The 25,439-nt window shown below is 33.1% G+C and overlaps 1 protein-coding gene across 1 annotated transcript in view; it reads right to left on the bottom strand.

Annotated features, from left to right (window-relative positions):
* FBXL17 (F-box and leucine rich repeat protein 17) overlaps positions 1-25,439 on the bottom strand; it is a 501,049-nt gene that overhangs the window by 435,295 nt on the left and 40,315 nt on the right. The window contains 1 exon segment of the mRNA XM_043595100.1: positions 19,226-19,357. Within this exon segment, the coding sequence (XP_043451035.1) occupies positions 19,226-19,357 (132 nt within the window).

A 25,439-nucleotide genomic window follows, 5' to 3' on the forward strand; every position in this document is an offset into this window, starting at 1 on the left:
ACAATGTCCTTTAAATATCCTAATAATAATTAAAATTCAGTTCAGCAGAATAATGCCAAAATTCAATTCATTATATTTAATTCTTTAAGTATTACAACCCATACACTACCCAAGTACTCCTATGGCTCAATGAAGCAAGTCTTTCTTTAAAAGTAAAACTTCTGGGGGCGCCTGGGTGGCGCAGTCGGTTAAGCATCCGACTTCAGCCAGGTCACGATCTCGTGGTCCAGGAGTTCGAGCCCCGCGTCAGGCTCTGGGTTGATGGCTCAGAGCCTGGAGCCTGTTTCCGATTCTGTGTCTCCCTCTCTCTCTGCCCCTCCCCCATTCATGCTCTGTCTCTCTCTCTGTCCCAAAAATAAATAAACATTGAAAAAAAAAAGTAAAAAAAAAAAGTAAAACTTCTGATAAACAGCTAATAGAAACTTCAATTTAAAAAAAAATTTTAAGTTAAAAAAAAGACCAAGTCATTATAATATCGTTTTATGCTATTTAATAATATCTTTTAGTTTTAATTTTCAAAATATTTCATCTTAGTAAAGATGAAATAACTTCAAGGTTATTATTATTAAGTTATTAGCAAATAAAATATTATCTACATTCCATAATTTTCAAATTCTTACTCTTAAAATGTAGTATTCAATATATGAAAGTTTAAGAGTCCAGGCTCTAGAGCAATGGCTTTGACAGGGGGTATTACTACGTTCTACATCAGGCTCTTTCATAGATAAATACAAGATAGGAAGAAATTTCTCATAATCCTTAAAAGTTACTATAAAGTGAGTTGGCACGCTAGATAAATGGGTCTAGAAACATGGTGCTGTATATGTAGTTAGTACTCAAGAAATGCTTAAAATGAATGAGTGAACGGTAAAATATTGGCCTTATAAAAAAAAGTAATTGATCCATGTAGCTAATAACCATAAAGAAGCCAAGGAAAATTATTTTACACAATTATATCACCTGAAACTGCAGCATCACTTATTTCCACGTTTTCAATATCATTTACTAGAGCATACAATGTCACTCCACTCTCAATCTCTACCTCTAACCTTAGCTTCTATTCTTCCAAACCCTAAATCAATGTATTTAATGACCACTATAAACCATGTGATAACTTTTTAGATTAAATTAAGAAAAAACAAGGAACTATATCATTATATCTTTAGAAAACTATTTGACACTTTTAAAAAGCATGAAAGGGTAGGGTGCCTGGGTGGCTCAGTCGGTTAAGCATTCAGACTCTTGATTTAGGCTCAGGTCAGGATCTCAGGGATCGTGAGTCTGAGCCCCACGTAGGGCTCTGCACTGATAGTGTGAAGCCTGCTTGGAATCGCTCTCTGCCCTCCCCCGCTCACGTTCTCTGATAAATAAACTTAAAAAAAAAAAAAAAAGCATGCAAGGGAGTATTGTTTTGCTTCTTCAGATGTACCATACATTACAAAACAGCAAATAAAGCTCAAATGGAATGAACTAAGTGTAGCTTCTCAAACTACAACCTACATACTTTCTGCCAATTGTATTTATAATTCATAAGCGATCTCACCAAAATATATTTTGGAGAGAAGAGATTGGAACCAACATTCAATATGGACCTCTTGGACACCATAATAGAGCAAAAAAGCATAGTTCATCAGTATAAAGAAGGAAACAAAAAAATCTCCCTTTTAAATTCAAATTACATTAACTGAAATCACTTTACCAACTTTATTTTATAAATACATACATATACAAATACATGTATGCTTGCATGCATACACACATATTTACACACACACAAAGGGATGTGCATGAGTTTTCCACTTAGATCAAAAGTCTCCTGCAAATGAAGACTGGTATAAAAATGTATATTCTACATTCTTGTAAATGTGATTGATCATAACTTGCTCAAGAGGAAAAAAAAAATCTGTGCTAATCAAAGTTGAAATGTGCTAATTTGATCTCCAGTAATATTAATTAGCTCAGTCAATATATTTGCAAATCATTAGCCATTCTGAATATTGACTATTCTTATGTATTATCAACTGTATTTCCAAAGGATTACCAAAAACATGAAGACAATATGAATATTGATTTTTATTTTACAAGGACTACAGTTAAAAAAATAGAAACTGGAGTAAAATCACCTGTAGTCAAGCAAATATGCTATTTGATTTGATTTCACCAAAACTTGTATACCAGACCAATACTGAATTACCAACCAATCTAATGAACTATGCTGAGAGAGGAAAACAAAAAACAAAAAAAAACACTTTTCTGCAAATTAGTAGCTCTGAAATCATAGGAAGTCTTAAAAACCAACCTAAATATTTAATGTAGCTTTCTCTACACACCCCCCCCCCACCAAAAGCTGTTTTTAGATCAATTGTATATCTAGCAATCAAAGAAATTTAGCTCAATCATTTTATCCTTAGGAAAATGGCAATGGTTGTATTTATTATATTACTAACGACACATTAAACTAAGTAAAACATAAAGGTCATTTGGTAAGCTTAAAATCCACTTACTTCCATACCAAACTGGTAATTATTTAGCTATTCCTGATCAACTATTTCTATCACCAAAAAGAGGAACTTTTCTTTTTTTTTTTTTTTTAATGTTTATTCATTTTTGAGAGAGAAAGAGACACAGAGCATGAGCAGGGAGGGGCAGAGACAGAGAGAGAGAGAGAGAGAGAGAGAGAGAGAGAGAGAGGGAGACAGACACAGAATCTGAAGCAGGCTCCAGGCTCTGAGCTGTCAACAGAGAGCCCGACGCAGGACTCCAACTCACAAGCCGTGAAACGATGACCCGAGCCGAAGTTGGAGGCTTACCCACAACTGAGCCAGTCAGGAGCCCCCAAAGAGGAATTTTTCTAAACTGTACACCAACTCATAGAAATTGCTACAATTGTTATAAACCAAAACTGAGAAAGAAAAGGCTTCATCCTCTATATTTATAATTTATAAATGGAAGATTCAAATTGCAAGGGACCAACATACAGATACTGTACAATCAAAAGATCTAAAATGAAAATACAGCAGAGACTATCTCACAAATTAGATTTACTTTAAATAGTATCAAGTTTAAGTTCAGAAATATTTCCTTATATTAATTGACTAAATTACATTACTTTTAAATAATGCATTGAAATATCTGAGAAAGTACTGTTTTTACCAGTTCAACAGCCCCTTTAGAAATGTACTTAAAAAAAAAAAGTAGGGGCACCCTGGTGGCTCAGTTATTAAGCATCCAACTTTGGCTCAGGTCATGATGTCCCGGTACGAGAATTCGAGTCCCACATCAGGCTCTGTGCTGCCAGCTCAGAGCCTGGAGTCTGCTTCAGATTGTGTGTCTCCCTCTCTCTCTGACCCTCCCCCATTCGCACTGTCTCTATCTCAAAAATAAATAAATATTTTTAAAAATGATAAATTAAAATTCAAATTTAAAGAAACAAGTAAAAACTGAACTACTTATTGTTTAGGCACATATACATATGTAACAAAATGGGAAAAATTATTAACATAAAATTCAGGATAGTGGTTACTTCTGGTTACCTCTGAAGGGGAGTCAGAGATGAGAGAAAGGAGGAATACATGGGTGGTTGAAAGTTACTGGTAATATGCTATTCTTAGAGGAATAAGTTCTTGAGTAAATGTTAAATAATTTTTAGATAAATTGGCTTTTATAAGGAAATAAGAGCATGCATGGACTAATGATAGCATGCTATAAAACCAAAGATTATGACTAGCAAAATTTTATACTGAAGTCCATTTTGAAAAAACAACTGGAATTTCCTTATAGAAATTTACCTTTTACAAATGTTTCTTCCTAACAGTATTAAAATATTGGCAAACTCAAATCCATTTTGCAAATATTCAGACTGAAGGGCAGACTGGAGAAATGTTCTCAAAGAACCAAGACCCAAGCCAAAATTATTCTCCTCCTTTAATCAGAGTAATATTACCATATTGGTTTCAATTTGCAGTCCTTCAGAGGCTGTTCAGGGCAAACATGTTAGAAGTTATAATGCTATATACCTGAAATTTATATAATAAAACAAAGTAAAAAAAAAAAATGAGTCTAATTGTATTTAGATGTGTGAAATTGTATTTAGATGTGTGATGTATCTGTATTAAGATTTTTTAAATTTCATAAAGCTTCAGAAATAGATATAGAATCTTAATTTATAACACATTTTACTTCAAAGAAAATAAATCAAATAAAAAAATTAAAATGCATCTTATTCAATGTCAACATAAAAACTCCTAAGTCAAACTACCTTAAGAAAACCCTAAACAAACATATTTATGATTATTTATGAGCAAAGTTTGTTTAAAAGCCAAATCAGAAATATCAGTAGTTAGCAGTATGCTCAAATACATTATTCTGAAACTTCTCAAGCATAAAATATATTTATTATTAACAGTAATCTAGAAGCCAAATATTAATTTAATATGAAGGTAATACAACATAATGTATGTCATGTTTTATATTTCTTTATAGATCTAAATCTACAAAAGAGGAAGATTTAGGTTACCTAATAGTATCAAAAACAAACAAATGTAAGAGTTCATGCAAAGATGTAGAGCCAGACAAGTTATTAGATTAAAAATCACTTTTAAAAGGCAGAGGCACTAAGACTCTTTATTCTTCTTACTGGAAAATCAACAATTTCTAATACATTCTTACTGCTAGAATTTGAGGACAAAATGACTTTTAATTGCTTATGAACTGAATGAAATTCAGCAGTATTTAAAATACCAAAAGTTGAGACAGTAAAGAACTAGTAAAGGTTAAATCTTGGCTATTAATATAAAGGAAAACACCATAAATGAAACTTTTAGAAATAGGTCTCAATTGTCAATCTATCACCACAGCAAGCTAATGAAAGATAAAAATAGCATCCTTCTTCTAGACTTTAGTCATATGCATTAAACATGAAAGGGCATGGAAAAAAGAACCATACATAGAAAACCCCAACAAGATTCTCTTTAAATTTTCTTTTAATTGACTTGATTAGAAAGCGTTATCTGAAGAGAAAATATAATAATAAGCACTTAAGGAGAAAGAATTAATTCAAACTCATTTGAAATGACTTAGATAAATTCCAAAATTATGCAATGAAGGGACCTACTATGTGACAAGCTTAGCACTATCCACTTTGTATTCACTGTCATAATCATACAAATGCTCTGCGTAAAGTTGTAATTCGATACTGAAAAGAAGAATTTGGTAACTTCTAAAGCCTGTTCTATACTGTACTGAAACTTGCTTGTTTATTAGTACTTACCTCTAAATATATAGTGTTAACAAAGTTAGTATGGGTAAGCTTTAATATTTAGAAGAGAATGACTTCTCTAACTTCTAGACAATTAAAGTAAAAAATTTAAACACCCAAATTGCCCAAGAACTAGGAAGTAAAAATCTTCTGTACTCCAGTTAAGCTTCCATTCCGACTTCTAATTCACTGTACATCAAAGAAAATCAACTTTCCCTGACACATAAGGACTATTCCCTTCAGTGATCAGGCAGGTGTTGAGGCCAGAAAGAGAGCCTATTTTCCACAGCCCTTTACCTTGTTTGATCACTGGTTACTTTTGATCTGACACTGCCCTCTCTCTAGTAATGACTTCCCCCTCATAGACCCTACCTCACATCTGTCAGAAAGAATAAAGGGCATCAAACTGAGACCTGACAACGCCTATGGGCCATGCGATGGACTGCCAACTGAATGTTCCCCAGCTCCCACAATTTCCAATTCAGTTTCTTTTGTTCTGGTAGGTACAGGGTTAGGGTACCAATGACAGCAGAAAGGATTATGCAGCAACTGTGAAACCAAGCCTTCTTGAATGTGTATCTTTTATCTTTGCTTCTTCATCTTCTTAAATGCTGCAAACTTCATGGTGGTTACTATGAAATACATATTCAACAAGTGCAATAGAAAGTTTGTTTAAATCCCTTTCCAGGAGAAAATAAGGGACACAATGTATTGTAATTCAACTATAAAGCTTTAAGGAAAAAGTTTCAAGCCCATCGTGTGAGATTAGTAAAGGCCAGCTGTCAAAGATCATGTTAATAGTAAATGAAACCACAGAAGTTTTACGGGAACCACTAACTTAGTGGGTATTGCCATACACCACCGAAAAAAGGAAAGGTCTCCTAAAACAATGCACATATCACAAAAGGTGATGATTTCAATTGTTAAATTACAGATTTTCAGACTAATCTGATGTGAGAATAAGCTTCTCTAGTCTTGTTTAAATAATGTGCTAAGTTTATGTAACCTCTTTTTTAAAAAGGGCATTAATTAATAACCTAAATGCTAGAAATAAGAAAAATCTGGTCAAATATCACTTTGGAATATTATTAATAATTTTTAAACTGTCATTAAAATATTGCATGAGTTCTTGAATATTTATCAATAAATCACCCTCTCGACACAGATGCACATTGATGGACAACTCATTATCAGGCATGCACTAAAGGAATTTGTAGGAAGTAGGTTTGGCAGCCTTCTAAGGTCACTTTCAAGGTTAAGCCATTACCATTTTTGCTTACGAAACAGGACTTTTCTTACTTTAATAAGTAGGGTCAGAAGAAGGAAGTGCATTATCAATAAGACATGCAAACAAATCTAATGTACCTTTAATATATATAATGTATTAAGACAAATCAATAATTAACCTTAGACATGTACAAATAAAGAATCTCAAGAATGGGAGGTAAGCACTGAGGTGATTACAAGTTGGCTGTAATAACTGAAAGAAGTTACTTTCCACAACAGGTAAAGTAAGGTATGCTTTAATAGATAGAAAAGGGAAAAGCACAAACATCTGAAGAATTAACCTGTGACACTAGGGAAATGCAGACAGTAGAATGAAAATGATTCACCATTATGGAAAAGACTATATGGAAATACCTCCTAGTCTTACACTGATCCACAGTCAGCACAAGTACTTTATCTTTAAAAAAAAACAAAACTGCTCTTGACTGTAATAAAAAAAAATTATAATATAAAGTACATTAAAAAATGTAACTGGTTTATATAGACTTTAATATATGAAAAAGATGAAACATATATATATATATATATATATATATATATATATATATATGAAAAAAAGAGGATTCCTATATTCTTGGACTTACTTTACAGTCAAAAGCCATCTAGGTGTACTAGAAAGAAATATCACTTCCAGAATGAAAAAACACAATCCAAGGTTAAAATACAGTTGGTTGAACAAATACTTGCCCATTTTTTTCCTTAAGTCTTCCAAATGGCACTTACTCCTCCAAGAAAAGAAAGAAACAAATTGCATTGATTATTCTAGTCAGATGCCTATTTACGCTCCTTTCTGGGTATTCTTTCCCCAATTTTTGATTCTACAAAACCATTAGAACATTTTAAAGAACAAAAAGATAATAATATAAATGGAATGAATTTATGAAGGTAAGAACTATGACTTTTACAGGAAGTATTTTTAAAAGAATACATGTCAGTGTCATTTCTGCACAGTATATTACCCTCAAAGCATGCAGTATCAGTGTTCTAACTAAACTTAACACCAGATTTATTTGGTGCATTTAGCTAGTATCAAGCAACCAAGATATGCATCAAATATTACACTTTATCTATCTCTAATTGTAGCAACAAAATCAAACTCATCTAAACAAACTCATCCACAGAAACAACTTGGTAACTTTCATCTCCTGAACATCCAAGTGATTAAAGTTTGACAAAAGAAAAAAAAACCACAATTCTTAGCAGTCTTGGAGAGATTTTTGTTACAGTTGTCAGAAAGCAGGAAAAAATGCATTGGTGGAAGCACTAAAGTCAAATATTCTCAACAAGATGTAAATCAAGAAATGCCATTTACAATAAAAAGATTTTAAAGACACAAGTTCAACGTTCACTTTTAAGAAATCATTTCCTAAAAACGACTTAATTCTTGAAGAGGGTAGACTTCTCTGGGGTTTCACTTCCTCAAGCTGTCACTGTCATTCTTCTGGTATAAACATTAATGAAGAATCAGTTGACACTGCTGCAGAATAAAGCTTATTTCACCAATTCACCTGTTAATAAAAATTTATGTACCACAAGCTAGGCTATGTGTACATACCAAAGTATAAATAATCATCTTTAAAGTTACTGACATGTGTTTCGTTGAAAATGTTAATTTTTAATAGCTTTCCCTCCTGTCACAAAAGTAATTTTTCCAGAACTAAATCAAAAAGACTTGAGTATAAAATGTTTCATCTTCATTAACAGTCATTTTCAAAAACTTTACAATTTTTACATAGAAGATCTTTAATTTTTAAGAACTTCTAATATCTATTTAAATAGCCAAAACATTGACAGATGTAGTCTGATACTTAACTACATGTTTTAAAAAAGACATTATCATCCCCATTTACAAAGAGCTTACATGACTAAACTGAAACCTTGAAACCTACAACAAGGTATCAATGGATTAATAAAAAATTATAAAGTACAGGAAAAGCTGATAGTATATGGGAAAGTAATAAATGTGGAATTCCTAAAGAAAATTTGACAAAAAATATTTAGCTGAGCTTGAAGGTATTGAACAAATATTAGAAGCAAGATGATAGCAGAAAAAGAAGAGTAAATGAACAAGTTGAGAATATAATGAGAATAGAGACTAGTAACTAGAGAAACCTGTGAAGGAAGCCATTACAGATTTTCTGAAATGATAAATAGTATTTTATCAAGAGCATTCCTGGGTTGTGGATGTGAAAAACAAAAGGTCAATCTACGGAAATGTCTTAGGTCATGACGCAATTCAGTGGTATACCTTTCACGCTGTTTTCCATTAAGCTCTTCATTCATAAGCCTAAAACAACTTTAATTTATGGAATGTATATTAGATTATGTAATAGAACTGCCTACAATTATATGTAATGAGAAAAATATTTATTAATATATCAGCGGTAGAGGGGTATGTACATGTGTGTACAAAACTATGTCCTGCAACAACTTAAAACATATGACATAGCAAGCTATTCAAATTACATGCCAATATTTAAAGTTAACATCAACTTAGTGAAAAATCATAGAAATAAATTTTGACTCCCCATTCAGAGAATCTACAAATCAAAACTTAACCTAATTCTATCATGTTCTCTGATGAGTCAAAATGAAGGGCTAACATAACATCATGCAAATAATTTTCAATCTGTAGGTATTCAGATAGGCATTTTAAGAACACTGAATATAAATAAATGCCTTCCTCTTTATTTTTACAAAGACATATTCAAAAAGAAAAAAATAAAAGATTTACTCATCACCCAAATGTAGTTCAACTAGAAGGACTCTGATTTATAACTATTTTTCTTTGAATTACATATTCTTAATGTATCCATGTATATATCATCTTAGAGTGAATGATAAACACCTAGATTTTACGCTTAAATCAGAAAGTCAGTCCCATAAAAACCTGGCAACAGACACTATAAATTTTCTACCCCAAGAACTCTTCTGAAGTAATCCACTTCTATTATATTTTAGAAACCAAAAATAGTGAAGTACAGTAACTACTAAAGAAAAATACCATGTTGATCTTTTCTGCGACCTAAATTTGATATGGCTACATAAATAAGATGCAATATGAGAGTTTAAAAAGTGAGTAAATATCAAAATAGTACAGACTTCATCTGGCTTTTCAAGTTCTCAACTACTAAAAACCAGAAGACACAGTCCAAGGCAAAGAATTTACTCCAACACTCTCAGGACAATCCATCCTTCCACCCAGGAGGCAACTCCATGTTTAGACTTTTATCAAAAACTTCAAGAAAGACAACAAAGGAAGACAATCTACGCAATATGAATAAGCAAAGTATGTAACAGAAATAGGAACAGTACTCACCACACAAGTTACCTAGACAGAAGCACAACCTGTACACCTTTTGCCTGAAGAAGAATCACTGGTGAAAGCCCAAGTAGCATAACACTTTCATGGAAACTTATCTTTTTGATAACAGCTGTAAGAAAATGCTAGGAAAGATGCATCCTGTCACCTGGTAGCCAGACTCAACTAATGATATTCAGAAGGGCAAACCTAAAAAACCAAAACAAAAACACTAATTCTTTTACCCTTAAGCTTAACGACTAAAATAATAAATGGGATTAAGTCTTGGATATCCTAAGACCCTAGCACCTCATTACTGTGGAAAAAGAAACACATAAGGCAAAACTTCTCCCTAGATCCAAGCAATACATCTTACTTGGTGACTGACAGTCTAGAAAGGTAGCTGAAGACTATGTGCTCATAAATGACAGAATTAATGTACTCCCAGCATCCCAATGCCATCCAACACTATAAAATTTCTATTTGCTAAGTCTGATGACTAGGCTCTTTATCTCAATCCAGTATCTCCTGTTACCAACACTTGAGCACAAAGCCCTAGACAGCACTTTCACACTTACAGCTGAGAGATAATTTGATTTGCTCCAAATCTTTCTGATTTTTTAAAATATGCAGTGCCAAAAGAAAAGTAAACAAAAATTACATCTTTAAAGAAAAAGCAAGATCTAAAGTATAAAATATATAAGTGAAATAACATCAGCAAAAGAACCGCAATACTAGAAATAACCTACCAACTATAAATTTTAAACCAAAACAAGTTAGATATTTTTAGCAATCTAGAATATCACCCAAAAATTTTTTTTAAGAATATGTAAATACCACTTGGAGTCTCCTATTTTTAACCATAATAAATTCTGCATTGTCAACACTGGGTATCTGTATTAGAGTTCTTAATAATAGGCTAGCTTCCTCCTGAGATGCTTTTTGCATTTGAGCATCTCCTATCATCAGTCGTAAGTCCCAAGTTTGTGAACTAATTTTAATACTACTAAACTAATACAATTAGGCAAGTAAATATGCTGGGTAAAAAAAATTACTAAATTCCAAAGAAAAATTATTTAGTTATTATCCAAGTCACTGCCTGTCTCTGTGTCACACTGGTACACAGGAGAAGAAAACACACTCACACACACACACACACACACACACACACACACTTTATGGTTTTTTATACCTTCCAAATGACATAATACAATTCATTTATGTTCTTACCAAAATACCTGATAAAGATACCCAAAGAAGTACACTTATCATGATGGCACTGGGTAATGTACTGAATTGTTGAATCACTATATCATACACCTGAAAACCAATATAACATTGTATGCCAACTACAGTAGAATTAAAACAAAACTTAATAGAAATTCCTTTAATTTTTAGAAAGAGAAAAAAATAATTTTTAAAAAAAGCATAAAAAAGGATATCCACATGAGAAAGATACCAATAGATTAAAAAGACACAGGATAAGCTTTAGCAAAGAATATATAATGAGTTCATTATATTCTTCAGATTGAAAAATATACCAAATAATCTTTTAACTTTGGTTTTCAAGTTATTTGGATGCCAAATAACTTTTGCTTTTAATTAAAATTGGTCCTTCAAATACCATTGAGAAAATAAAACCAATTTTATTAACAATAAGGATATACAAGTCCATATAATTCTGACAAGAATACAAATCATATTCTAGTTGTTGCTCAAAACTGCATGTTGTTAAAAATCCACCATCCTAGAAAATACCTCTTGAGTACTTAATGACAATGGCTGGATAAATTTGATACACAAAGAATGGCATCATTAATACAGTAACTAGATCAAAGAAATTTACTTATTTGAAAAGTCAGAGGAGGCTGGGTGGCTCATTTGGTTAAGAATCTGACTGTTGGTTTTGGCTAGGGTCATGATCCCGCAGTTCATGAGATCAAATTCCATGTCAGGCTCTGTGCTGACAGTGTGGACCCTGCTTGGGATTCTCTCTCTCTCTCTCTCTCAAAATAACTAAACATGAAAAAAGATTTTAAAAAGTCAGAAAACTATTGACTCTGAATCTGTAAGCTATTTTTCAAGCTTTTATTTACATACGTAAATCTATCTTCTTTTTAAAGTACATCGCCAAAATACTTGAAAAAATACATTTTAAAGTTTCTTTATTTATTTTTGAGAGAGAGCATGACCAGGGGAAGGGCAGAGAGAGACTCCCAAGCAGGCTCATGGGGCTCAAATCCACGAACCGCAAGATAACGACCTGAGCCAAAATCAAGAGTCAGACACTTAACTGAAAGTGAAGTTTCAGTTAACTTCAGTTAACTTAACTGACTGAGCCACCCAGGCACCCCTGGAAAAATACATTTTAAAAGCATGTTCAATTCAGTAGGAACCCATTTGTCACTAAGCCAACACTTACTGAATGTCTATTACGTGCACAATGAGGGGTGATGGATAAAAGAATAAGTAGATACTCCCTGCCCTCAAAAGAGTTCATAATCCATCAGCAAGATAAACCTGCAAAGCATGATTTTAATTACTCCTGAAGAGCAATTTGGCATGATCTAGTAAAAATTGGAAAATCTACATTTCTTAGCTCCCTATAATTACATTTCTAGGTACAGACCCTAGAGAAATTCTTATACATAAGCGCAGGAGACTTACATAAGGATTTTATTGCAACAATACCTGTAACAGTAAAACACTGGAAGCAATACAAGAGTCCTTCAGTAAGGAATGGATAAACAGGATATACATATCTATATAGAACACTAAGAGTTACAAAGAACGAATTACATATTATCACTAGATCTCAAAAACAACTTAAAAAAGTAAAAATGCCACACTATATAAAATGTATGTTAGCTAACTTGACAATACATTATATTTTAAAAAACTAAAAAATAAGTAAGTTCAAAAGTAAAAATGCAAATTGTTGGCTGATAATTTGTAAGAACAGATATTTAACAATACAATATCAGATATAAACTATATGTGACTACAAACTAAACAATACCATATCATTCATGGTATCAATTATGTCTATTAAAGTTTTTTTTTTTTTTAAAGCATTTTAGGTCATCATAGCAGTTGTCTCTAGGAGACAGTGGGAATGACATGGGGTACAAGACAACAGAGGCTCAAAGTTTATTTATTTTATTAACTCAAAAAAGAAGCAAATTGAACAAAATGTTTAACAACTGTCAATGTCTAGATGATGGGCATATAGATGTTATTACTTTTTATTATTCTATATTTTTCAATTTCTCAAAATAAAAAAAATAATACAAGACCTCAAAACCTGATCACATTTCACATTTGCTGAAACCCCACGCTATAGTCCCTATTACCTAGAGACATACAAATTCCTTTAGCATGATGTTCAAAAGTCTCATCCTGATCCCTATCCTCCTTTACAAACCCAAATATCAACACTTCACCCACCACCCTGCCTGTAAAACTAATCTTACTTTAACACCCACCACATATTAAACATTCCACATATTTTCCCAGTGCCTTGTCTTTGTTAGTGCTGTCTCTCACAAATGCAAATACCCCAACAAAAATGTTTACCTGCATCATAATATCACAGCACTATATATCATTCAAGACTCAGTTCAACTGTCACCTACTACTTATAGTACAATTTACAAACTACTTTTGTCATTGGTATTTCCACAGCACTTATAACTAGACAGGAATCTCCTCCCTTTAGCAATAAAACTTAATTTCTCAACACTTCTCACAGAGCCTGGCACACGCTAGTCAAATATTAAATGAACCGAATGAACATCTGAAACAATATTAAGGAACAGAGTAGAAGGTAATCAGTTCATTGACTTATTCAAATTTCTATTAAATCTACTGGACAAAAATAAAATGGTATTTAGCTTCTGAATCCAAATTTCACAAAAAACTAAAATAAAATACTATGCTTTTGCGAAGTAAAAAAATTTTGCATAAATAGTGCAATTCTATTAAAGTTAACTATGATCATATTCATACAGGATTAAGATGAAAATTAAATGCCATCTAGAAACGCCTTTCTTCTTTGATAAGTTTACTAATTTTCTAGAAAAGATTTCAATATGTCTCCATTGGTACTTCCCCTGAAATCAGTTATCATCCTAGCAAAAAGATCTTCTGCTCATGATAATAAATAATTTCTTTCTTTGATGTCTCAAAGTACCTGTCAGCAAGTGTTTTAAAGGGGGAAAATGTCTTTTAGAAATTACTGTATGGTTAAAAGGCAAATAGATTATTAGCTCCACCTGTGATGTATCCATGAAAGGGCTTGAGGACAAAGGTTTGGGATTCTAACAGATCTGGGTTAGAATCTTAACCCTGACACCTGTTTGTCATCACTTAACCTCTCTAGGTCTCAATTTCCTCATTTGTAAAGTAGAATAAAAATAAACTACCTCATATGATGGTTTTGAGGACTACTTATGTAAAACTGCACACTGCCTGGCACATTATAAATACAAAAAGAAAAACCTAACTATCAAATATTTTTAAATATCAACAAGTGACAGCAAAATCCTGAAATGTAGCATTCAATAATAAGATAAAGCCCAGTATCTTTAGGTCACCTATTTTAGAGTGCCACATTCATGCACCGTGTCTACTGGAAAGTAAGTACCACTCTGGATGTAAGTAAATGCCTCATCCATTAAGAGGGGAAAGGACAATGAAGGCAAGTATCTACTGTAAGAGACCTGGAAGTTGAAATGAGTATTTTGAAAAGGGAATCCCTCACAAATATAAATTATTTAAGTCTGGGATTACAAGTAAACTTGTTTCACAAGGAGTATTTCAGAAATAAGATATAAGAAATGTAGTGGGGTGTTGGGGGTAAAAGGGGAACCAAATCCCTTAATATATTAACTCTAGGTTGAAAAGCAAAGAGTCAGGAAACGCAAGCCTTAATATAAATGCTGAATTAGCTACTGCTATTTAAATTCTGATGAAAATGTTTACCTCACATACTCCAGTTGATGATAACATGGTTACCAGTGTATTCACTTAGCTGCTGCAACAACCTCAAATCACAGCAAGCAGCAATCAGGAATTAAACTGTGAATAGGTGTGAAATCAGAATATAGTAGATGATAGCCTTAATTCAAATTGGTAGATTCCAGAAAGTAAACTCTGGAAGGAAGAGGAAGTAAAGTAAACTTTACAGAAGACTTCCTATTTTGGGGACCATAAAACACATTTGCTACTTTACCTCTTAATCTCATTTAATCTCTTTAATACTCATAAGAACACATCTGAGGTAGCATTATATCCTTTCTGCAAACAAAGAAATGAAAGTACAAAAATTAAGGTAACTAACCCAAGTCACATGACTGAGAAACCTTAGGATCAAGGTATGAACTGAGTTTAGTTCAACTCAAATAGGGCATTTGCCTCAATCACCCCTTGAAATGCTTCCAGGCTACAAGAAGGAGGTCTGAAGAGGTGAATTTAGATCCTACTTCATACATGTAAGCCTCCAAAAAATTATAAAATGAAAAAATAAAAACATTATTAAAAAATTATGGTAGCAGTCAAAGAACTCTATGCCATATAATTATAAAACTAATAAAATAATAATTCACCAGGAGATTGAAAAAAAATAAATGTTCACAATTAACTCTCAGGACATCAAGTTTTAACCAGGAAACATTTATCACTTCCCTAAAACTTTCTAAAATCTATTCATAATACATTACTACTCTCTTGGTAATTGAGACACCCTATACTAGATCACAACCCAACTCTATAGAATAGAAGGTGTTAAAAAAATAGACCAAATAAACACAACACATATAGATCTAAATAAAATATACTGACCCTAGGATTTCACATAGAAGCTATTTTCTAAATAAATTATAAAATCTTAGTACTTTAAAGCATCAGGTTGGATGACAATTGACAGATAATCCATCTGATCTTGTCACAACTAAGTAAGAAGCTACCCAAAGAGCTTCTCTGTCCAAAGAGTAAAGAAGAGGAATCTGGAGCAACAAGAGTAAAGAAGCAGAGAGAATACATTTAAAGAGGTGTCTAGATCATCAATAACTGTACATTTAAGTAAGTATGGATTAAAAAATAACTTTGTAGCCAGTACTGCACAGAAGAGATACAAAAGCTATCACTAGAAGAAGGGAGATAGTTGTATACAATATGCTAGAACCCCACTATAGTTGCATTCCTCAAATCTATTTCTAAAATCTATACCACAGTTTTATAGCAAATACAAAACATGTCATATAGGAGCATGGCATCTGTATCACTCAAAAAGAAGTAAAACAGAAATCTCTTTTGAGTAAAATTTTACATGGAAGTCCTCAATTCTTTGCCTCACCATAACTCACTGAGTCTTAAAATGTAAAGTCATTGTCCTCATTTTCCACCGGAATAAAACTCGCTCTGATAAACACAGGAATCCTTCCCTAAAGTTTATCTTACTTAAATCAGTCCCACAAATAAGAATGTTCAAATATCTTTCTACTTTGTGTAAAATAGCAAGTTCATCTTTTAACTTCTAAATATAACTAATATTTCAAATTATTTTAAGAAATTTTCCCATTAAAACCACCTAAAGAACAAAAATTGAAAACAAACCATAATACCTGCAGAAACTATGTATAAGCATTCTACCTTTATAGTTACATCAAGGACACAAAAGCGATGTCACTGAAATATACAAAGACAATGCTGCCATCTAAAGGCCAAGATACAATATGAAAAAAAATGTATACTCAAATACTGCCAATATATAAAAACAATTTGATATTTTAAAGGCAGCAAAGTTTACACTTTTAAAGAAACACTATGCTATGAGTATTTTTTAGACTATAAACAAAATTCTAATACTCTTTTGAGAAGATTCAATTTAATAAGAGAATTAGCAAAACAATTTCATTAATGATCGGTATCTGCACAGGTCAAATTCTGTTGGCATCCTTTCAGACACAGCATTCTCCTAAATATCTCTATTAGTTGTTAATTTACAAAATCTGTCTTATTTAGTGATGTTTAGTGATATTTCCTACCTGTAATTACATATGGAGTACAAATATTTTTATAAATATATACTGCATAAAAATATAAAAGTATATAAATATAATTTGCCTTTAGCCAGACTGCTATTATTTCTACTCACCCCATTTAAAATATTTCTTGTTAAAAGACTAATAATAACAGTTCTCAGAGTGAAAAAACCTGAACTACTTAAAATTATAGCTTTGAAAGGATTCAAATATTTCTCATTGTTCCATAAATTCTAAAACAACAAGGTGTAGCTCCTATGGGAAGATAGATAATAATTCAACTGTCCAGTATGAAGAGCTCAAATGATTCTAAGATTCCTTTTCTAGAACTTTAAATTGAAGGAACTTTATTGAACCGAACTTTAAGATTTAGCAAAATTACTTCAAATTTCCAATGAAATCAAATGTTTACTGAATAGCACGACATACAAAATTGATTTCCTTATCATTTAAGTATATCATCTTTTTAATGAACCACAATAATAAGGAAAAACAAATGTGAATGTAAGTAGAAACTTCAGAACATATACAATTAGTTCCTCTGGGGAACCACGGACTAAAAATGTTAATGTGTTAAGAAAAATGTTTCTCTGTGTTTACTCAACAAGGAAACAAATATTAATCACCCAACAAACATCCCCAATATGTGAAGAATATAAAAATCTCAAGTTGGGTTTACCATCCTTTCATTTCTCTTGAATGTAAAGTGGAAACCAACAGACAACAAATACAGACAGGATTTCATAAAAATTACTAGTTTTAGTGTCTCTTATGGGTCAGAGTTTGTACTAGACAACGTAAGGACATTATGCCTTTTAATCCTCAGAGCTACAACCTGCAAGAAAACAGGTATTAGTAACCCTGTCTGCAGAAGAGGTTCATAGAGCAATTTCCCTAGAATCACAAGTGATTGTACACCAGGTTTAAAAAATTCACCCTCTCTGACCCAGAAAACCTTATTCATTCTATAAGATCATACTGCTTTAAGAGAGATTATTAAACTTGTAATAAATGTAAAGAGAAATGTGGAGGATTTTTACTATATAATTTCACAGGAAAATATAATTCTATGTGGTGATAAAAGCATTTCCTTTTAACTTATAGTGTTTTGATTTTTCTAACTGGAATCTTGTTTTAAAGTACATTATCTCATTTGAAGTGCTGATGGTTCTAGAGAACTTTTAAAACTTACATTAATTTATGAGACACATTTATCAAATATTGTAAACTAATCCCGAGAAGCAACAAAAAGATCCTTTTATTTGGGGAATACAATTAAGAGCAGGTCTCCTTTGAAAATATGCAACATATTCAGTACCACCTTGCCTACATTTTAAAGTACACGATTTCTCAACCTTGAGAAATCTACTAGTACCTCCCTAATGATAACCTGTTCTGTTAACTTTTACTAAGCACCCATCAAATCAAAATTTTAAAGGTTTGGAGTATTATTCAACCACTAAAAAAACTGAAGCTCTGATATTTGCTACTACATGAATGAACCTTGAAAACATTATGCTATGTCCAAGAAGCCAAATACAATATACCACATACTGTGTGATTCCATTTGTATAAAATGCCTAGAACAGGCAAATCCACAGAGACATAAAGTAGATTACCAGGTGTCAGGCGCTGGAGGAAGGGAGTGACAACTAATTAGCAGACTTTCTTTGGGGGTAATGAAACTGTTCTAGAATTAGTGATGATGACTACACAACTTTGTGAATATACTAAAAACCATTAAGTCGCAATACTTTCAAAGAGTAAATTTTATGGCAGGTGAATTACATCTCAATAAAAGAAAATAAACAGCTGTAAATATATATATTATGAATGAGTTACACATGTATGTCATTAAAATATAAAATCTATATAACTAAAAAGATTATCTGCCTCAGTTTACTGAATCTCATTTACCACACTAAGTGAAAAGCTTTAGTTCACACGTACACATCTTTCTGAACCATAAAAAAAAAAAATCTAACTACCTAGAATTATTCCAATCCCTAGGAAATCAAAAGGAACAACCACCACAGACTTATGTTTAGCAACTAAATTTTATTTTTTCCAATTTACCTGAGTTAATTAATTGCCAGAATTTAGACAAAAACCTATTAGCACATGCTAATGAGGAATTTTTAACACACAAGTACCACATGCAAGTACCTACAGAGTTATAGGATCAATTTATAAAACCATTGTTTTGAGAGGATTCTTGTTTTTAAGTAGTATTTGCCTCTAAACCATCAAAAGAAGCAGATAAAATTTTATAAGTTATAAAGAAATCAAAGGTTAGAAACAAAATTTTTAAAAATGAAGATTATAACAAGTACTTACTAATTTGTTTTCCTGCATGTATATTCTTTGTAATTTCAGACAGCCCTTAGCTATGACGATCATGCCTTCATCTGAGATCTTGTAACATTGGCCGAAATGAATATCTTTGAGTTCTCTGCACTTTGAGCCCAGCTGTAAACAAAGAGATTTAGCTGAATGCTCAGAAAATAACAAAGATAACATATTTCTAGTGGAATTTCCATATAATTTTTTTAAATAGCCATACCAAAGTTAAATTAACTGCTTATAAACTACTTTTAAAATAAAGTAGAATGTAGGCGATCTATAACTTAAGATAGTATTGTGTAAGCCTTTTCATCTGCTAATTACTTCCCTGCTTCAACTACCTCATACTATATGCCCACCTAAGGCGTCCAGATTTCTTAACACCTCAAAATCACATCTGTACTTCTCTTGAGTCAATTATATTGTTACACTGGTGGAGCCCAGTTACAAGGAATAAAACAAAGTTCCAAGAAGCAAGGCAAAGGTCTAATGAGTGAAAGAATATTTAATTCATTAGATCTACTTCTACTCCTGAAGACCCCAATGAATCATTTCCCTCCACTGGCTCATTACCCTGGGAAAAAAGAAAAAGTCTCAATATGCTGTAGGTAATATTTTAGAGTACTTATTTACACACTGTACTGCATAAACTGAAAACAAAAGGACTATTTCCTGATTGAAATTCCAACTGTACCTTAGTTACCAAACAGGTACAATGTTCCCATTAAAACCATCAAGTATCACAGAGAACAAATTATATACATTTCCTTTCAAAAGCCACAGTGTAGATGATCAAACTATAAATGAATGCTGTTTCATGAGTACTACATATGAATGGAGTCATTTTAGAGTTAAAATAAGCAATCTCCTTTAGCAACAACTTATACATCAAAAATTATCTAAAAAATTACATTAAATAATAAAACTCAGTGTCAGCAAAGATTCAAAGTGTCATGATATACCACTGGTAAGAGTGAAAATTAGTACTGAAAAGTTTCCTTGGAGGGGAACCTAGCATAAATGAAAAAAATTTGTGTAACTGAAAAATGTACAACTCAGCTTATAAATATTTGCAAAAAAATTAACGACAGAGGGATAGATAATTAGATAGATTATATGATAAAGTAAGCATACTAAAATGTTAATTATAGGGTGGTGGGCTAAATGATGATGGGGATTAGGGAGTTAGGGAGTGCACTTGTCATGATGAGCATAGGGTAATGTATGAAACTGTTGAATTACTATATTGTATACCTGAAACTAATAAAATGCTGTATATTAACTAACTGGAATTAATATAAAACTTTTAAAACATATAAAAAAGATGTTAATTATACAATCCAGATAGTGGGTATATGGGCATTCACTGTAAAATTCTTTCAAATTTTCCATTAATATAAATTTTTTCATAATAAACTATGGAAGAATTAAATAAAAGTTTTTGGTAAATTTTAGCTACAAGCAATTAGCAAATGGGATTTTTTTAAATAGTAAAATAGAGAAAACAACCTAAAGATACAAATAAGTGTTTTCATGAAACTGAATATTGTACAGCCATTAAAATTGAAGTAAACACTTGACAAATAAAAATTAAAATTTTGTTTTTAAAATATAATCCAATTGAATTTCTGTAAACAAATTATGCACATTTAAATATACATATGTGTATATGTGTATAGAAAAGAGAGTGGGGGCACCTGGGTGGCTCAATCAGTTAAGCATCCAACTTTGGATCCTCTGCCTCCCTCTCTCTCTGCCCCTCCCCTGCTCACACACTGTCTCTCTCTCCCAAAAATAAAAACATTTTTTTTAAATGTTAAAAAAAAAAAAAAGAAAAAGACTGAAACGTACACCAAGGTTTTAATGGTGCATTTGTTTTCTTTTCTGCCTATCAATCTTCTCACATCTTTTTAAAAATGTTACTTTAGTAATTTAAAAAAACTTTAAAGTTCTGTTTCAAGTAAAGTAATGACATTATAACAAAGACATGCAAATTCCATTATTTTCCAGGGATACATAGTTAAACTATGTTATTTTCATCTAGACCGCACTATAAACAATTACATATTCAACTAGAAATGGAAGTTCCACAAAGACAGAAGTTTTCCTGTTAACTATCCCTGGTGCCCAGTGTCTTCTGCTTAACTCTGCTGATACTGAGTAAATATTCGCTGAATGAATGAAAAGGCTGATACATATATGTAAAGAAGCCTCTTTGAAAAATGGATGAATATAGGAAACCATGATTATGGTCTCATATCCAGTTAATCCAGGAATTCTAAATTGAGTCCACAGGTAGACTTCAGGGATTCCAGGAAAGCAGATGAGAAAAAAAAGAGTACATTTTTATTTTCATACTATCCTCTAAATGAACTCTAGCCTTTACTTCACTTATTAATGTAAACAAAAAATCACAATAGTTTAGCAGTACATGTGATTTTGTAAACAATGGAAATCAAAGACAATTTCTTATAATATCACTGCTGTTGCAGCTATCATGAAATTCCATTTCTGTTCATCAGTATTCATTACATTCACAACCAGATCTTATAATGCATAAAAGAGGCACATATATTTCTAGAACAAATGTATAATGGCACATTACTTACACCTAAGAAAGCTAATCCAAAGCCAACAGCAGGGAAGATGGAAAATCAACTTGATATCACTACAAAACTCCTCATAGGCTCACATATGTCTGGCATTGAGGGCAAGGATGGCATTAAAAACACCAGAATTCTTTAAAGTGTACTTAAGAAGTGGTTAACCACTCAGATCACCTACCCATGACTGCACAGCCTGATCTTGCCCACTCTCTCACAATAGCAAAAGACTGGAGTAAGTAAAACACAGGGTTTTTAGACTGAGGTACACCACGCATAGCTCAAAGCAAAAGCATACTCCAGAAAATGTGGGGATGACATGAAAGTTTCTAAGGTGAAAATGAAGAAATTCAAATAAAGAATTCTGTAAGATGTTCCAGGATTAAAAGATAGGGACTTCTGGACTGAAAAAGCACATTCACATGTCCAGCACAAATGACAAAAACAGACCAATGACAAGGCAAATCTCCATAAAATGTCAGAATTAAAGGGTATAAAAAAAAAGATTCTACAGACTTCCAGTGACATATTTCATATAAAAGACTGCTATGGGGCGCCTGGGTGGCGCAGTCGGTTAAGTGTCCGACTTCAGCCAGGTCACGATCTCGCGGTCCGTGAGTTCGAGCCCCGCGTCAGGCTCTGGGCTGATGGCTCAGAGCCTGGAGCCTGTTTCTGATTCTGTGTCTCCCTCTCTCTCTGCCCCTCCCCTGTTCATGCTCTGTCTCTCTCTGTCCCAAAAATAAATAAAAAATGTTGAAAAAAATATTTAAAAAAAAAGACTGCTATTAAAAAGGCATCAAACTTCTTAATGACAACACTGAAAGAAAGCAATAGAGCGAGCAATGCCATCAAATTCTCAAGGACAAGTATTTCAAACCTAGAATCCTATGCTCAGGATTGAGACTATGAATTAAGTATGAGTATAAAAAGGAGACATCTTCAGACACGCAAGTTCTCAAAAGATTTGCCTCCTATATATTCTTTATCGGGAAGCTACTAAAATCTGTGCTCTACAAAACAAGAATACACCAAGAGAAAGAAGATATAACATCTAGGTAACAGGATATGTAATACAACCACAAGGTCAGGAAAACCTTAAGGGTAATAGTGAAGGTTAAGATACTTTGATGACCACTAACGCAAGAGCACTTGTATACAAGAAGTCCAATGTGGACCCTACAGACTATGCCAGGCAAATCTGCTACATGAAGATATATATTAACTAAGTATCTACATATAGATATACTAATGCAACTGTGGAAAAGCTTTTGACTCCATTCATGATAAGACTATAAAACTCAGTAAATGGGGTGCCTGGGTGGCTCAGTCAGTTGAGTGTCTGACTTCGGCTCAGGTCTTGATCTCAGTTTGTGAGTGTGAGCCCCACATTGGGCTGACAGTTCAGAGCCTGGAGCCTGCTTTGGATTCTGTGTCTGCCCCTCCCCCACTTGTGCTCTGTCTCTCTCTCTCTCTCTCTCAAAAATAAAATAAAAACATTTAAAAAATCATAAAAAGTCAGTAAACTAAATGGGATGAGAAGATTAATTTCAAGAACCACAAAATTCTATAGAGAAAAAAGGCAGGTATGTAATTATAAAATGTAAATACCAAATACTTAATCAAAATTATGGAAGAATTATGTTGGGAGGATGAGTGAATAGGAGACCGGGAAGGATAAGTAAGCTAAATTCTCATCTTCCATAGCAAGGAATCTGCCTAGATGGTCTAAAATGGATAAATCAAGAAAATACAGATAGGCTTAGAAGAGTAATGCTTCCTTCTTCTGGAGAAAGTTCAATTAGTCTAATTCCTTATCTCTCCACTGACTAGTTTGTGTTTAATACACTGGATATGTTCAGCTCATCTCTATCCTTCTTCCCCCTGGAAACAAACTGCCCACAGCAAACAAGCATGCACTTCTATATTTGCAAGGCCACTCTGCTGGTGTGGCTGAGTTGATGATGAGTGGGTCTGCTGGCCAACCTCCAGAGTTAACAAGCCCATGCTCCATTTTAAGCAATATTCTCCAATCTAGCCTTTCTGAGTAATAAAGTTGACTTGATATTTTTCCTCTGTCCCTATTACCTTCTCTTGTTAATTTGTTCAGATCCTAGGAAGTAAAGAGGCCTAAACACTTAGTGCACCAACCAGGACCACTGAAAAAATACAGAGGAGTCTATACAGAAGGAGTGAATGAGGTCTCTGGTAGGAATGTAGACATTAGTTTGTATGAACAGGTTGGTAGAATCTCATGTCAACACACATAAGTCACACTGCTGCAGCCTGCAAAAGAGTTTGAAGCTGATCACCTGGTATTTTGACTTATCAAGTGTCTTTTGGTTTTATATAAAAACAAGTGACTTTCCATAGAAGTAGAAGCAACATGGGCTTCAAGAGACATCAGCAGCAGGAGAGCCTCAGAAACTTATCAAAAAAGAGTGCCTCAGGGGATAATTACTGTCATTTAGTCTCACTGCAGAAACTGATGTTCTGTTTTAAACATCATCACTGGACATGATAGGCAAGACTGCATTTCCATCAGTACTTATTTGAACTAATCATCATTTTCCCAACCGTAAGTATCCTAAGGTTCCAGACCATCCAATCACCGGAGAGTCAATCATTTTACCCAATATATTTCCCAGTTATGTTAATGTTGTTCAGATCTCTCAATGCTGCAATCATCTTGTCCATTGTCCATAGGAAAACACTGAGAGGGCATCAACCTATATGAATAGCCCTGTCACGATTCCCTAAATTTCATACAATTAGTCCTCTATCTAATAACTATAGAAGTTGTATATAACTCATCTAAAAACAGAATTCTGTATTCAGAAAGAGAGTGCTAGAGATATTAAAGCTCTGGCCCTACCAAAATGGAGAGATCTTGATAAGAACACTGGCTTTCAGATGAGACATGGAAAAGGTGGTACTATGGAGTAAGAACCAAGCCCCAGTATAGGGACTATTCTAGATTATTTAAGTTAAAGACGCTGGACTTTTCACTCATCTACCATATTAAAGCATATGACTGAGTATAAACAAGATCAAAATCATCATCCAGTAATAGTAATGCCTTTAAAAAAAATTAACCTGCAGTTTCTAGTCCAGCAGGTAAGGAATTTAGAAGTCACCACTCCAGGGGCACCTGGGTGGCTTAGTCGGTTGAGCATCCAACTTCATCTCAGGTCACGATCTCATGGTTCCTGAATTTGAGCCCCGCATTGGGCTCTGTGATGACAGCTTGGAGCCTGGAGCCTGCTTCGGATTCTGTGTCTCCCTCTCTCTCTGCCCCTTCCCTGCTCACACTCTGTCTCAATCTCAAAAATAAAGAATTTTTAAAAATTTTTTAAAGAAGTCACCACTCCATACTAACAAGAAAGGAAAAAGCTTAACTGAAAAATCAGTAACTCTTCTTACAGAAATGAGGTTACAAGAAAAACCAGTGTCCCCAAAACTGGAGAGACAAAAAGGTGGACACAGAAAAACAACTTGCCAGAGCAGAAACCCACTAGAAGACACCTCTATCGGAACCAATGCTAGGGTAGGAAACACTAAATTATAATCCATCTCCTCCTATATCAAGTAAATAATCTACCCCCATT

The sequence above is a fragment of the Prionailurus bengalensis genome, chromosome A1 (genome assembly GCF_016509475.1).
Source record: "Prionailurus bengalensis isolate Pbe53 chromosome A1, Fcat_Pben_1.1_paternal_pri, whole genome shotgun sequence".
NCBI classification, from domain to species: domain Eukaryota; kingdom Metazoa; phylum Chordata; class Mammalia; order Carnivora; family Felidae; genus Prionailurus; species Prionailurus bengalensis.